Raw genomic sequence first — 15,249 nt, forward strand, 5'->3', positions numbered from 1 at the left:
TTTTTTCTGAAGCTGAGGACCGAACCCAGGGCCTTGCGCTTGCTAGGCAAGCGCTCTACCACTGAGCTAAATCCCCAACCCCTGACTTTGAACTCAGAAGAGATCCATCTGCCTCTGTCTTACAAGCATGCACCACCATGCCCTGCTTTCTTTTACTAGTTTAAACTTCCACCAATACTGTATCAATATTCTGTTGTTTTTCTTTTTTGCATTTCTCCTCAGACTTGATGTTAATTGAATACTAAAGTTTCCTAGGGCCTGGAGATGGCGTGAGTAAAGAGCCTGCCATCAAGCATGAGGACTGATGCTCCTCAGCCTTCTTGTAAAGGCGATCATGCTGGCATACACATACGTGCATGCAGGCAACCCCACCCCAAAGTTCTTCTAGTTGGAAATGTTAAGATAGTCGGGTTTCTCTGGCAGTCAGTGGTGTCGGTCTCCTGAGCCAGCTGCCTACACTCACTCTTTGACCAGCTTAAGACGTGTTCTGCAATTCATCCTGTGCTGCTGGACTTTGCTTACTGGATACTGACATAGATAATAATACAATGCTCCAACTAAGAAAAGTGCTACTAAAATCTTCCCTTTTAAATGAGCTTTACTCTCATTTCTATAAAAATATTATGAAGTTTCCCATACCGGTTGGCATTTCATGTGTTGTATTTGTGTACCTGTGTGTGGAAACAGATGCTTGTGTACATTCAGAGGCCAGAAGAGGATGTTTGGTATCCTGCTCTATTCTTGACTTCTGCCCCTGAAACAGGGTCCAGTGGCCCTCCCTACTTCTGCACACAATGCTGGGCTACAAGTTTTTTACATGGGTCTGAGGATTTGAACCTAGGTCTCAATGTTTTTACATCAAGCCCCTTGCTCACTGAAATGCCAACCTGATGAGCCTATTCCAGAGATTTCAATGCTGTGAGGTCTAGGAAACTTACCACTTGGCTAAGTGTGTGATGAATGGATAGAGAGACAGACAAGACAGAGATGGAGGCACTCCACAGCGCATGCTGTCCTGGAACTCCCAAACAATCTTCTTACCTCAGGCTTCCCAGATTATAGGCAGGTGCCACCATTCTTGCTCTAGTCCTTCCGTGCTAAATGCCCCGCTGCCATGCCATTGCACAGATACGAAGTGTTTCCTCTAGTGATTTTTCTCCTCTTCTTTTCATCCCAGGTTGTAGCAGAGTAAGATGGACGGTAGCTTTGATTGTGATTGTGGTGAGCTGGAGCCACCTGATCACTAACAAAAGATACCTGTCAGCCAACGTCACCAGGGCTTCCTGTTGAAAAACAGCAACAAAGGAAGAGGAAGCAAAGGGAACTAGTGCTTCCCAGCGCCTTAGGATGCTGCTCAGGACCAGTCCAACACTGAATGTATCTGCACTGTGAGAGGATGTCCACGGAGGCCTGCCGGGTGCATATTTATTCACAGTTTTGTCCCATGTTAAGTCAGTTAGCATAGTATATCTGAGTGCATAGTATGTCATTTCATTCCGTTTGAGTTTCTTGAGTGTTTCTTTAAATGTCTGCAGAGTTGCTGTCCTTCCTTGAACTATGAGCACTGCAATCTTTTTAATTCTCAGTATGAATAGAGATTTTTGAGCTTTAAGTCTGAGGGGAACTCAGCGGGCCTGGTTGGCGTCCGTCTGCAATGAACATCAAGAAACCATCGTGCTGTGGAAACGGAATTGTTTTTCTCCCTTTTTGAGAGATCTTTCCTTTTGATGCCAGTTTTCTTCCTTGTTTACACAAGTTCAACAATTTGAAAGGAAAAGGCGATTGTAAGGGTTTCAAAATGGCAGAGAAATTTGAAAGTCTTATGAACATTCATGGTTTTGATCTGGGCTCTAGGTACATGGACTTAAAACCGTTGGGCTGTGGAGGCAATGGCTTGGTTTTTTCCGCTGTCGACAATGACTGTGACAAAAGAGTAGCCATCAAGAAAATTGTTCTCACCGATCCCCAGAGCGTCAAACATGCTCTCCGTGAAATCAAAATTATTAGAAGACTTGACCACGATAACATTGTGAAAGTGTTTGAAATTCTTGGTCCCAGTGGAAGCCAGTTAACAGACGATGTGGGCTCTCTCACGGAGCTGAACAGCGTCTACATTGTTCAGGAGTACATGGAGACAGACTTGGCAAACGTGCTAGAGCAGGGCCCTTTACTGGAAGAGCATGCCAGGCTTTTCATGTATCAGCTGCTACGTGGGCTCAAGTATATCCATTCTGCAAACGTACTGCACAGAGATCTCAAGCCAGCTAATCTTTTCATTAACACTGAAGACTTGGTGCTGAAGATAGGTGACTTTGGTCTGGCACGGATCATGGATCCTCATTATTCCCATAAGGTACGTGGAAAGCTGTCTCCACCCAGCCTCTCAGCTGGTGTGTCTTTTTCTGGTGCAGGTCTGCTTTCATTCATAATTTCCAGGGTTTGAACCGAAGGTCAAATGGAATCCTAGTTACATATAACTTTCTCAAAGTGCATGGCTGTGTGTTAGTAGTGAAGTTCTGAAGGGTATGACTTTGTTTGTTTGGTTTTTGGGACAGGGTTTCTTTGTGTAGTTTTGGCTGAACTGGAACTAGCTCTGTAAGACAAGGCTAGCCTCAAACTCACAGAGTTCCACCTATCTTTGCCTCCTGAGTGCTGGAACTAAAGGGTAGTGCTACCACAGCCTGGCCTTTTTTTTTTGAGACTGGGTCTTGCTGTTCTTCTTAAAAAAAAGAAATAAATGCAGGGGTGTTCTTCTTAAACACGGGGCACAGGACAGACACACACGGCGGAACAAACACAGACACGACACGGCGGCTCCCACGTGGGTCCACTTTAATGGGGGAGGGAAACACAGAAGGGCAGAGGGACGTGCAGGACACACGAGGAAAGGCAAAACGAGAGAGAGCCTCGTGTGGCCCTGCCTTTTAACGGGGAGCGCAAGGGTATCTGGGAAGGATGTCCCATACCTGCGTGCAGGTGTGCGCACAGGTATCCATAGTCCAGGAGGAGTCTGGGAGTTGTAGTTTTTCAAAAGAACAGCACTTGCTATTTAATCAGGCTGCCTTGGACTCTAGTGTATAGCCTAGGCTAACCTCAGACTCACTATCTGCAGCCTCCTAAATACTGGGGTTCCAAGTATGTGCTGCCATATGGAGTTATTTATTATAATTGAAGTTCTTATTTAGTTATCTCAAAGTATAATATTTATATATTCATAGCAGCTTCCCTTTATAAGCAACTTTTTTTCACATAAGAACTTAATAGTGGGGCTGGAGAGATGGCTCAGAGGTTAAGAGCATCGCCTGCTCTTCCAAAGGTCCTGAGTTCAATTCCCAGCAACCACATGGTGGCTCACAACCATCTGTAATGGGGTCTGGTGCCCTCTTCTGGCCGTCAAGCATAGACACAGACAGAATATTGTATACATAATAAATAAATAAATATTTTAAAAAAAAGAACTTAATAGTTTCTTCCAAGGAGAACTCAGGCCTTTTGATTTTAAATTGAAATCTCAGGTAGAATCTTGATATTTAAAATATAAAAGTGAGCTGGGAATGGTTGTGTATACCTTTAATCCCAGTGCTCAGGAAGCAGAGACAGGTAAATTCGTGTAAGTCAAGGCCACTCTGGCCTACACATCGAGTTCCAGGCCAACTAGGGCTACATAGTGAAACTTTGTCTCAATAAAGTAAAAAGTAGAACTGATTTGGTGACAAAGAACCCCTGAGAGCAAGTACTATTACTTGGCATTCCATAGCCCATGTCTGAAACAAATCTTCATCCGTGTGTGTTGTCTTAACTGTTTATCTTCAATCTATTAGTAAAGGGGGGGGGCGGACTATGAGATTTCTCAGCAGAAAGGCTCCTTATAGCAAGCCTGATAACTTAGTTCAGTCCCTGGAACCTACACTGTAGAAGAGGTGGATTCTTCCAAGCTCTTCTCTTACCTCAACACTTGCATTGGGTGTGTGGTTGCTGGCTCCTCTCCCCCCTCCCTCACCCACATAGATTAATAAACAACTTTTAACATAGGGGTCGAGTCCCCGCTGAGCACTGGAAGGAGGCACACGCAGACCTTTACTTGGCATCCCTGGACTCACCTAGGTGTGTCCTTAAGCAGACCCACGATCTGTTCAGTGCTCTGACCTTCCAAACAATATCCACCAGTACAGTGAGTGTCTCTGTATTGTTCTGAAGGTGGAGCAAGGTCGTGTGGATATTGGTTAGGAGTGTGGTGTGGTGGTGGGGGAATCAGTGTGATAACTAGGAGCTGCAGCTCTCTCCCCTACCTTTCCTTCTGATCCGAAGCATGCCTGCTCCTTAATTATGTTAAAACTTGGATTGAGAACTTGTTTCTCTTCTGAAACAAGTTGAACTTGGCCTAGAGTTGGCATCAAGGCCTTATGGTGTATTTTGTTCTGCACGTTTTGTCATCAGAGGGGTGGCATATCCATCTCTAAGGGAATGTTGCGGCCTCTAGCTGGTAAGAGCTTTGAAAATGGGCTTAGAAATCAACAGTAATTGATTTTATGGCTCTTTTGGGGGATGAATCTTCCCCTCCCACCCCTAAAGTAAGGGAAATTGAAGTCTGTTTGGTGTTTCTTTTCCAGGGTCATCTTTCTGAAGGATTGGTTACCAAATGGTACAGATCTCCACAACTTTTACTTTCTCCTAATAATTATACTAAAGCCATTGACATGTGGGCTGCAGGCTGCATCTTTGCTGAAATGCTGACTGGTAAAACCCTCTTTGCAGGTCAGTATTATGTGGGGAAAAGTGGACCAGAAGTCATTTTGTATTTTTCTCTAAGGCAAGGTTCTGTAAGATTTCAAAGAACTTAATGTAGTCTGGAATATTCAAATGCAAAGATAAAACAGTGTTTATATTACTTAAGAAATGAGAAAATGTGTTAACAGATTCATTAAATTGCTCTAGTATCTAGTTAGAACTCTAGTGTTCTATTATGTGCCAGCTTATTTCTAAACTCAGTGTTTTGTGGATCCATACTCTTGGTTGGAGGTCTGTGGTAAGTCATATCTGAGTTAAATTAGCCATTTCCTGGTAAGTTTACTGTTGAAAATCCTACAGATTTCTGTTGTTCTCTTCTCCAGGTTTCATTTGGACAATAGGAGTGCCCTCGCAGTGTGGAAACTCTTATCCCTTAAAAGACAAAGGAAAAAGCCAATATGTTTTAAGAAAAACATACCTAGTTTACATACCATACAGTTCACCCATTTAAAGGGTGTGTTTCAGCTGGAGATGTGGCTTGATTTAGAGTATCTGCCTAGCACTCATAGAGCCTCTGGTTCAAAACCAAGCACTGCAGAAAATTGTGTAGTTGGGTGTGTTCATAAATGTATGCGGTTATGTCTGATTCTCGAGCATCTCCGTCCTTCTGAAAATGACCCTCTGACCATGGTTATCCCTTTCCCCAGCTCCTGCACCCACTCATTCTTTCTATGGATTGCCCCTTTTAGACATTTCACATGGATGAAACCATGTACCAGGCTCTGTGACAAGCTGCTTTCTCATCACAGTGTTTGTGGTTCATTCATGTAGTACATACCAGTGTTGGCATATGCCAGATGCTATTCCCTGTATGAATATAGGGCCTTGTTTTTTCATTCGTCAGTTGGTGAATGTTTTGAGTTTTACTTTTTGGCCCTTATGAACAATGCTGCCATGAACGCTTGTGTACTGATTTTTGTATGAGCATGTGTTCAGTTCTCTTGGGTATCCATCCATGCCTAGGCATAAGACGGTAATTTAGGCTAAATTTTTGGAGATCAGTTTCTTTAAGCAGCTGTGTGTTGTACATTCCCCAGTCAGTCACCTGAGAATGAGACAGTTCTGTTTACATTGTCACCAGCACTTTAGAGCGCTGTCTTTGAGTGCAGTCATCCTGGTGGTGTGAAAAAAGGATAGCTCAAGGTGCTTACTGACCTCTTTGTTAGTATAGGATCTTACACTGTAGCTCATTGGCATTGAACTCCTGAGGCAGTCCTCCTGCCTCAGCCTCATGGCTGCTAGAATTACAAGTGTGAGCCACCATGCCCAGACTCTTATTGGCCGTTGTAATATCTTTTTTGTAGAATATCCAAATCATTTGTTTGCTTTTCTTTGAATTATCATTTGCATTTTTAAGAATTCTTTATATACTGTGGACATGGAGTCTATCAGATATACTTTCTATTTTCTCCTATGCTGTGTGCAGTGTCTTTTGAAGCACGGAACATTAGTTCTGCTGAAGGCCAACCAATCCATCTTTTGTGTTAGTATAGCATATCTGAGAAACCATTCTGTACAATATTTACTTCCATGTTTTCTTCGAAGCATTTTATAGTTTTAGCTGTTTACATTTAGATCAGGATTTGTTTTGGGTTGGTTTGTGTGTATGATGTGAGGGCAGGGGTCTAATTTTATTACTTTGCCTATGGATGGTCCAGTTGTCCCTGAATCATTTGGTGAAGAATTTTTTATTTACTAATTGAATAGTAAGACACCTTTATTTAAAAGAATGAGCTGACCATAAGCATGAACTACCTTGTGATTTTCCTCAGAACTTACACACTGTCATTTCAGCCTCATGCTAAAAACAGGTCATCAAGGACAGCTCAGACTCTGCAAGAGAGGTGTTGACTTCTGGAAGGGAAGATTCTCAGAGAATCTGTGGATGTACTTATTTCTGGGAAAGTGGGCACTGTGGGTGATTTGCTTACACTCTGGTGTCTGGATTTCACTCAGGTGCACATGAACTTGAACAGATGCAACTGATCTTAGAATCGATTCCTGTTGTGCATGAGGAAGATCGTCAGGAGCTTCTCAGTGTGATTCCAGTTTACATTAGAAACGACATGACTGAGCCACACAAACCGCTAACTCAGCTGCTTCCGGGAATTAGTCGAGAAGGTAAGGTAGTGACTTAACTGTCAGTCTCTGGAGTACAGAGGCGTGAACCTGTTTCCATCTTGAGGTTTGTGTCTTTTCCCAGAGTCTGTAGGACTTTAGGTGGACCCAGGCCTTAACTCTGGCATTCCTCTTGACCTGGCCCTTGGACTATAGTATATTTCTTTGCTTTCTAGAAGTTTAGAAAAACCCATCCCCCGATTCTAAACCCGTTTTCCAATTTAATCTTCCCATTTAACTGTGGGTAAGCATATCGAATGACTGGTTCTCAATTAGCTGTAATTGAGTTCTGTGAGTGTTACACACTAATCAGGCATTTTTGTGAATATGACTCATTTTTTGTATTAAAATATTTTATGGAGCTGTAGAGATGGCTTGGTGGTTAATACCACTGGCTGTTTCCCCAGAGGACCCAGGCTCAATTTCCAGCACCCACATAATGACTTACAACTGATACTTCCAAGAGATTGATACCCTTTCTTCTGACCTCCATGAGCATTAGGCATGCATGTCACACACAGACCTCCATGTTCTAAAATAAAATCAAACAACCACTTTTCTTTAAAAAGTTTAATGTGCGTGTGCAAAGGCACACATGTGGAGGTCAGGAGAGTGTGTGCAAAGGCACACATGTGGAGGTCAGGAGAGTGTGTGCAAAGGCACACATGTGGAAGTCAGGAGAGTGTGTGCAGAGGCACACGTGGAAGTCCCAGGATCGCTTGCAAGAAGAGTGGGTTGTCAGCTGTTGCCGTGAGAGTGCAGGAATCAAACCTGGGTTGTCAGGCTGGCAGCAAGCATCTTTACTCCCTGAGCCATCTCCCTGGCCTAAATTTAGATAGAAGGATTGGGTCCGGAGAAGGCAGAGATCTTTATGGCAAGGAAGAAAGAGTAAAATAGTGTTTGCCCACGTATTAATCCAAATGAACAAAACATGTAAGAATTTGTGATTTACTATTGGGAGCAAGAAGTACTAGATGTAAGAGTTTGTACAGTCTTGAAGTTTCTATTCATTTCTCATCTCAGTGGAGTAACATATTTGATCAGAAATCTTCCGCTTTTGTAGTTCTCTGTAATAAAGTAACCTTCTCTTGAGGAAAGGGAAAAATACTTAGCTGAGTTTGGCTCAGTGGTAGATCACTTGCCTAGCATGCTCAGGCCTTCTGTTTGACCCCCAGCATCACACTGAGTATGTACACGCACACGTGATAGTCGGATATATCAAGGTATCAGAATTATGTAGTCAGAGATGCACCCCTTTCATCCCAGTACTTGGGAGGCAGGCGGATCTCTTAGTTCAAGGCCACCCTGGTCTCTACAAAGTGAGTTCTAAGACAGCCAGGGCTACAGAGAGAAACCCTGTTTTGAAAAAGCCCTATCCCAGCACCAAAATGTACACCACCATGCTTACCTAAACACATATTAAATGAAAGTAGCATTTTCAGTTTGTTTTTTTTTTCAGATGGACAGGCTGTAAACCTTTCCTCTTTCCCTTAGCACTGGATTTCCTGGAGCAGATTCTGACGTTCAGCCCCATGGACCGGCTGACAGCAGAGGAAGCACTTTCCCACCCTTACATGAGCATCTACTCCTTTCCAACGGATGAGCCCATTTCAAGCCATCCTTTCCACATAGAAGATGAAGTTGATGATATTCTGCTTATGGATGAAACACACAGTCACATTTATAACTGGGAAAGGTAAGCTCATCCTAAGTTAGAAAACATTTATTTTCAATGCACCATATGCTGTATGCTGTGTGCTCATGTTTATGGCTGTCTTCACATTTTAATAAGGATGCCTTTCGGCTTTGTGTTAAGTCTCTGTCTAACTAGCATCTGTGGAATCAGCACTGGGTCCTGGTGAGGAAATGATGAGAGCAGTCATGAAAGCGTGCTAATTAAAATCGTAAACTGGTTGAAAATCTGAATATTTACAACTAATTTTATAAAGTCATTCAATTTTTTGTTTGTTTTTGTTTTAAATATTTATTTATTTATTATGTATACAATATTCTGTCTGTGTGTATGCCTGCAGGCCAGAAGAGGGCACCAGACCCCATTACAGATGGTTGTGAGCCACCATGTGGTTGCTGGGAATTGAACTCAGGACCTTTGGAAGAGCAGGCAATGCTCTCAACCTCTGAGCCATCTCTCCAGCCCCTTGTTGTTTTTTTTTTTTTTTTTTTTTTGAGAAGGATTTCTCTGTATAGTTAGTCCTGAAACTAACTCTTGTAGATCAGGCTGATCTCGAATTCAGAGACCCTCCTGTCTCTCGAGTGCTGGGATTAAAGGTGTGTTCCACCACTATCTGGCTAAGTCATTCAATTTTTTAAAAACCATTTTAATTACACACCCAATGTTTTTTCATCATGAGGATAAAACCCAAAGCTCTGAGATAAATATGCACTTTTTCCTGGATCTCAAGACTCAACCTTACCTGGTTAGGTGACTCAATGTCAGAATAGAGAGTGTCTTCAATTCTTCTGTACCTGTGACAGCTGAATTTTTTTCCAGATGACATAAAAGCTTAGAACAGGTTCAGGGAGAGGGCTTGTCTGTGCTGTGAGCAGAATAGGTAGCATCCTCTAGGTGCTGCTCTCCTCAGCCTCCTTTGTGTCTCTATATTTCTGACTTTGTGGAGATTTGGAGCTGTGCAGTCCTGCTAGCCTGGAAGAGTGGGGTGGTAGCCTGTAACAACCCAGTAGAGGCAAGGTCTTCAGGGATCTGGTATATAGCCGGAACTGAGATTGACAAGTGAGATCTAAGTTTTCATGTTTCTGTGTTTGGAAAGAAATAGTTAAGCTGAATCTAGTGACATCTGTCTGGAGGCTGGAGAGGTAGATGCCACCCAGGTTGTAGGGAAATACCCTGTCTTGACCATGCCAGATGAAACAGAATAGTTAAACTAACTAAAGTGTTTTCTCCTCTTCAATATCGGTGTACTAACATCTGCTGACTGTCACTTTATGTCCCCTAAAAACAGTTCTCATAGACTCAGCTACTTTCTGACATCTCTTGACTCCTTCTCGTTCTTCAGCCTCTGTTGGTGTGTCAGTCTGCTTCCCTTTGGGTGTGACATAGTGCCCTGCTGGGCTGTGTCACCAAGCAGAAACAGCACACACGGATGGTGGCAGATTTCAGAAAGCCTCCCCCTACTCAGTAACTTATTACCAATGCAAACAAGACTGGTAAATATCTGCTCACAGTTAGATGTACTGATTTGGGGCATAAAGTGTTAATGTGAAACTGGAATAAAATTACAGATGTACCAGCCTCCTAGATTATTACCTGTGGGTGAGAATAGAGAGCAAAGGGGGTGAGAAGTGGCAACCCAGCTTGCTTAAGGTGGAAGCCCTGAACTTCCTTATGAAATTTGATACTCCGTTGGCAATCACCGAATGCTGCCTTCTGGTGTTTTAATTAGTAGCACAGCTCCCAAGTGGAAACGATAGGTTCTGGCTTTCTCTTGTGTTACCCCCCTCCCCCAACACACACACACACCCCACATTCAGAGCTGGGTGTGGCAGCGTCCACCGCTAATCCAGTACTGTGGGTACAAGCGTGAGGTCAGCCTGGCTAGAGTGGGACTTGCTCTTAAAAACTAAGGCAAAACAGAAAGCACTCAGTACTCCACAGGGCACAACTGTGCATTTGAAAGTGAAATCACCACATGGAGTAATGCCTGTGTTTTCTTCAGGTATCATGACTGTCAGTTCTCAGAGCATGACTGGCCTATTCATAACAACTTTGATATCGATGAGGTTCAGCTTGACCCAAGAGCTCTGTCTGATGTCACCGATGAAGAAGAAGTTCAAGTTGATCCTCGAAAATACTTGGATGGAGACCGAGAGAAGTATCTGGAGGATCCTGCTTTTGACACTAGCTACTCTGCCGAGCCTTGCTGGCAGTACCCAGATCACCATGAGAACAAGTGATCTGGAGTGTAGCCACACCTGTAACTACAAAACAAGGTCGTCATCATATCTAGATAACTTGGTGTGGAGGGAGAGTGAAGTTAACCATTACTATGAGCCCAAACTTATTATAGATCTTTCTAACTGGAAAGAGCAAAGTAAAGAAAAATCCGATAAGAAAGGCAAGTCAAAGTGTGAGAGGAACGGATTGGTCAAAGCACAGATAGCGCTGGAGGAAGCATCCCAGCAGCTGGCTGAGAAGGAAAGGGAGAAGAGCCAGGGCTTTGGCTTTGACTCCTTCATTGCAGGGACTATACAGCTCAGTTCCCAGCGGGAGCCTGCTGACGTCATTGACAAGTTAAATGACTTGAACAGCTCAGTGTCCCAGCTAGAATTGAAAAGCTTGATATCCAAGTCAGTGAGTCGAGAGAAGCAAGAGAAGGGAATGGCTAATCTGGCTCAGCTGGAGGCCTTGTATCAGTCCTCTTGGGACAGCCAGTTTGTGAGCAGTGGGGAGGAGTGCTTCCTCATCAGCCAATTCTGTTGTGAGGTCAGGAAGGATGAGCACGTGGAGAAGGAGAACACGTACACCAGCTATTTGGACAAGTTCTTCAACAGGAAGGAAGATTCTGAAATGCTAGAAACTGAGCCAGTTGAGGAAGGGAAGCGTGGGGAGAGAGGACGTGAGGCAGGGCTTCTGAATGGCAGTGGGGAGATCCTCCTGAGCAAGCAGCTAGAGTCCATAAGCACCCCGCAGTTCCACAGTCCGGTGGGGTCCCCACTCAAGTCCATCCAGGCCACGTTAACACCTTCCGCTATGAAATCGTCCCCTCAGATCCCTCACAAGACATACAGCAGCATCCTGAAACACCTGAACTAAACACTCAGCAGACATTTCTTTGTTCTTCATGGAATGTGTTGTGTCTTTTTATCATTAATGTTTGAAGTCATTTTTTTACTTGAATCAGAAGGTGTCATTTATTTGCAAGGATTTTTTTCTTAGTTCTCAGTTTGTAAAATGCAGACTTTTTCTACATGTGAGTTAGTTTTCATTTGAACTGGCATGTCATTTGCACACTCATACACAAATAGAGCAAAACAGTGCAGTGCAGGAGGAGACAAGATGCGTAGGGTGAATAGACATTCTCATAGACCAGTGACCTGCTTTACGGGAAACAAAACCTTGCCTTGAAACTTACACAGTGAGACTGTACATAATTGCATGAAAAGATCTATTTTTCCTGAAACATTTTTCATTCATTAGTATTTTCAAGCTTTTCATACTGTACACATTTCTTAAGACACATGATACCAGCAGCAACTGAAAACGAATGCCGAATTTGGTACACATGTGTTATCTACCTCAAGGTAACAAAGTATGTGGCGAAACATAAACCACCCATAGTGCTCCACGGCATACGCACTCTATCTAGCCAGCGTTTACCATAGTAAACCATTGAGACCCGTTCACCATTATTCATGTCCTGGTGTTCATTCTGTTTAGTGAAGGCTTACATACATCACATTTATTTATTTTTAGCAAATCAGTATATTTTCTGTATTTAATTATAAAAGTTAACTTAGTTTTAAGTTTATTTGCAACTGCCCTTTTTTCCATTTGGCACTATGGTTTGTTGCCTGCCAAGTTGATGATATAATGTCAGCTTGCCCTGAGGCTGTCCATGTACGTTAAGTAAAGTGCTCACTGTGTATAGGAATCTGTATTTTGGAGGTGCTTGATCTATCTACAAAGAAAAATTAGGAATTTATTATAAAATGCTCCTAGAAGTCTTAATTGTGTTTATTTTTTAAAAACGTGTAATGTTAGACTTGTGTGCATGGAAGTAATTAAGGTACATCATTATTGTAGTTTAAACATTGTACATGATAAGCCTCCCCCACCGTTTTTACTGTATGTTTTTATTGAATGATCTATTCCCCATCCCTAGGCAAGCATGAATAAAATTAGGTTAAATGTAGCGTGTTGCTTCCCAATCTTTTAGACTTATTTCACCTGTTTTGTTTTGCTGACTCCTGTGCGTCTCTTTGGTTAGCCTATGTGAAGGAAACAGACAAGGCGGACAGCAGGTGCTACTCCTGCTTCACTCTTCAGAGGGGAGTTAACACCAGGTGTGTCCAGTCTGCAGGCTGAGCGCATGCCCAACGTTCATAGGGTCAAAAGCTTAGTCATCCCTAACCAAAATACTCAAAGAAACCGGGGTGGGGGGGGGTGGGTATTTGTCTAACAAAAACTTCTTGCTAATGTACTTTCACACATCCAAATGGAATAAATCTTACATAGCTCAGAGCTCTTACAGCCTGAGGAAGTGTTGAACCTTGCAGAGACTTCTCAGTAGATCACCTCTGTTTAGAAATTGATCCCCAGACCTAGCAGCATTCAGTAGGTGGTAGCAGGAGGATGAGGAGTGGAAGGCGAACCTGGCGCCTGCATGAGCGTATGTCTGTAAGTAAAATGTTCCCATCTGAGGGAAGCCAGGGTGTCTTTCTCCTTGGGGAACTTGCTCCTGAGTGTCAACCTAGTATTAGTAGTGGGTGGATTTCCATTAATGATCTGATCTTTTAAAGCCCTCAGAGGAAGAGGATGATAACTATATAAAACATGTTTGCTTTGTAGGGATCCAGGCTGGGTATTTCTTGTTCATTTTGTTTGAGACAGGGTCTCAAGTAGTCTTGACCAGGCTGACCTTGAACCTCTGATTTTCCTGCCTCTGCCTCCCAAGTGTGGGGGTTACAGGCATGAGCCACCGTGCCTATTTTAGGTACTACTGGGGATTGAACCCAGGGTCCGTGCATATGAAGCAAGTACATTTGAACTACATCCCCAACTCCCATTTTTATATGATTCTTGGAATGCCTGGTGTGGTGTACCTGTGTGTAATGTGTGCTGGGATTAAAGGCGTGCACCACCACCACTGGACCCTTATTTCTTAGTTGTAATTAAAATTGTTTTTAAGCGTATGGGTGTTTTGCCTGCATGTATGCTTGTTGTTTCACATGCATGCCTGGTGCTTGAGGAGGCCAGAAGACAATACCAGATGCCCTGAAACCGCTGTTGGTGCTGGGAACCAACCTGGAATCCTCTGGAAGAACATCTAGTGCTCTTCATTACTGAGCCAGGGTCTCACTAAATAGCTCAGATTTGCAGTTCTCCTGTGTCAAAGCTTTCTGAGTGCAAAGGTTGCGGCAGGTATCACCATGCCAGCCTACAGACTGTAATGCATAGGAAATGTAAGAGCATCTAAGTTGGGGGCAGAGAGATGGGTCAGGAGTACTGGCTGCTCTTGCAGAGGATCCAGGTTCATTTCCTAACCCACATAGGATTGCTCACAGCCATCTCTAACTCCAATTTAGGGGCTCTGATGCCCCACTTCTGACCTTCAGAGGTACCTGTACTGTATGGTACACATGTAATTCTGTCTCTAAGAGGCAAGCCACACCCACTCCCTTCCTGCTTGCAACCTCAGCTTTCTCCCTGTCCCTCTCTCCCCACTTCTCCACTTCCCCCCCTTCTCTGACTCCCCTCCCCTCCTCTCCTTCTTCTCTCCCTCCCTCTCCCCTTCTTCCTTCCCCTCCATAACCCACCTAATAAATGTCTAACTTTACATGATGTGCCTATCCGTCTCTCTTGCCTGCCTGCCTGTTTGTCGCCGCCGGGGACCAGCCACCTTCCCTGCCGCGGGTCCCCAGCAGTCCCAGAGACTCGCAGCCTCTGTGCCTCCCACCCGCCGCCTGCCCACACCACTCACCGAGGACCAGCCACCTTGGTTTGTGGACCTGCTGCGTAGTCTTGGGGACCCGCAGCAAATCCATAACACATCACACACACACACACACACACACACAACTTTTTTTAGTTTTTTTTAGTATTGGAGCTGGAAAGATGGCTGAGTGGTTAAGAGTACTGGCTGCTGGTCTTCTAGGGGACTGGATTTGGTTCTCAGCACCAATTTCATGGCTCACAACAATCTTTAACTCCAGCTTCCCAGTCTAATGGCCTCCTCTGCCCTGTGCAGCACCAGGCATACAAGTATCACACAGATGTACATGCAGGCAAAACCATAAAGAAAGAGCCGAGCGCAGCCTCAGACGGTTCGTGAAGGGCTCACTCACTACCCTGTGCTTATTTTAGAAAGGTAGCAGCACTGCTGGCAGCTGCCTCCCGCATCCCGCTTACTTACCAAGAGGTGACCGTAAGCGATTGGCTTTCCTTATCTAGGTTTGTAAGTGTATGGTGATGAAATCAGCAATGTGGATTCTCAGAACACACATTAGGCAACGTGTGACAATGTAAGATACACTGGCTCACTGTTTAAGGAATAAAAGAGGATTGTGAATCAAATGGTGTTTTAAAAAGTAAAGCAACTTTACTGCTACTTCTAAGTTAAAAGCTCCTTACATTGTTACTCTATT

At 43.8% G+C, this 15,249-nt stretch overlaps 1 protein-coding gene across 1 annotated transcript in view; it reads left to right on the forward strand.

Moving 5' to 3' along the window:
• Positions 1 to 12,797, forward strand: part of Mapk6 (mitogen-activated protein kinase 6) — a 23,901-nt gene extending 11,104 nt beyond the window's left edge. Inside the window, 6 exon segments of the mRNA XM_005347622.3 lie at positions 1,178 to 2,353; positions 4,611 to 4,755; positions 6,745 to 6,909; positions 8,401 to 8,602; positions 10,602 to 10,835; positions 10,837 to 12,797. Of these exon segments, the coding sequence (XP_005347679.1) occupies positions 1,799 to 2,353; positions 4,611 to 4,755; positions 6,745 to 6,909; positions 8,401 to 8,602; positions 10,602 to 10,835; positions 10,837 to 11,698 (2,163 nt within the window). The 5' untranslated portion in view covers positions 1,178 to 1,798 and the 3' untranslated portion in view covers positions 11,699 to 12,797.
• The last annotated feature ends 2,452 nt before the right edge of the window (positions 12,798 to 15,249 follow it).

Source organism: Microtus ochrogaster, chromosome 5, assembly GCF_000317375.1.
Source record: "Microtus ochrogaster isolate Prairie Vole_2 chromosome 5, MicOch1.0, whole genome shotgun sequence".
NCBI classification, from domain to species: Eukaryota; Metazoa; Chordata; class Mammalia; order Rodentia; family Cricetidae; genus Microtus; species Microtus ochrogaster.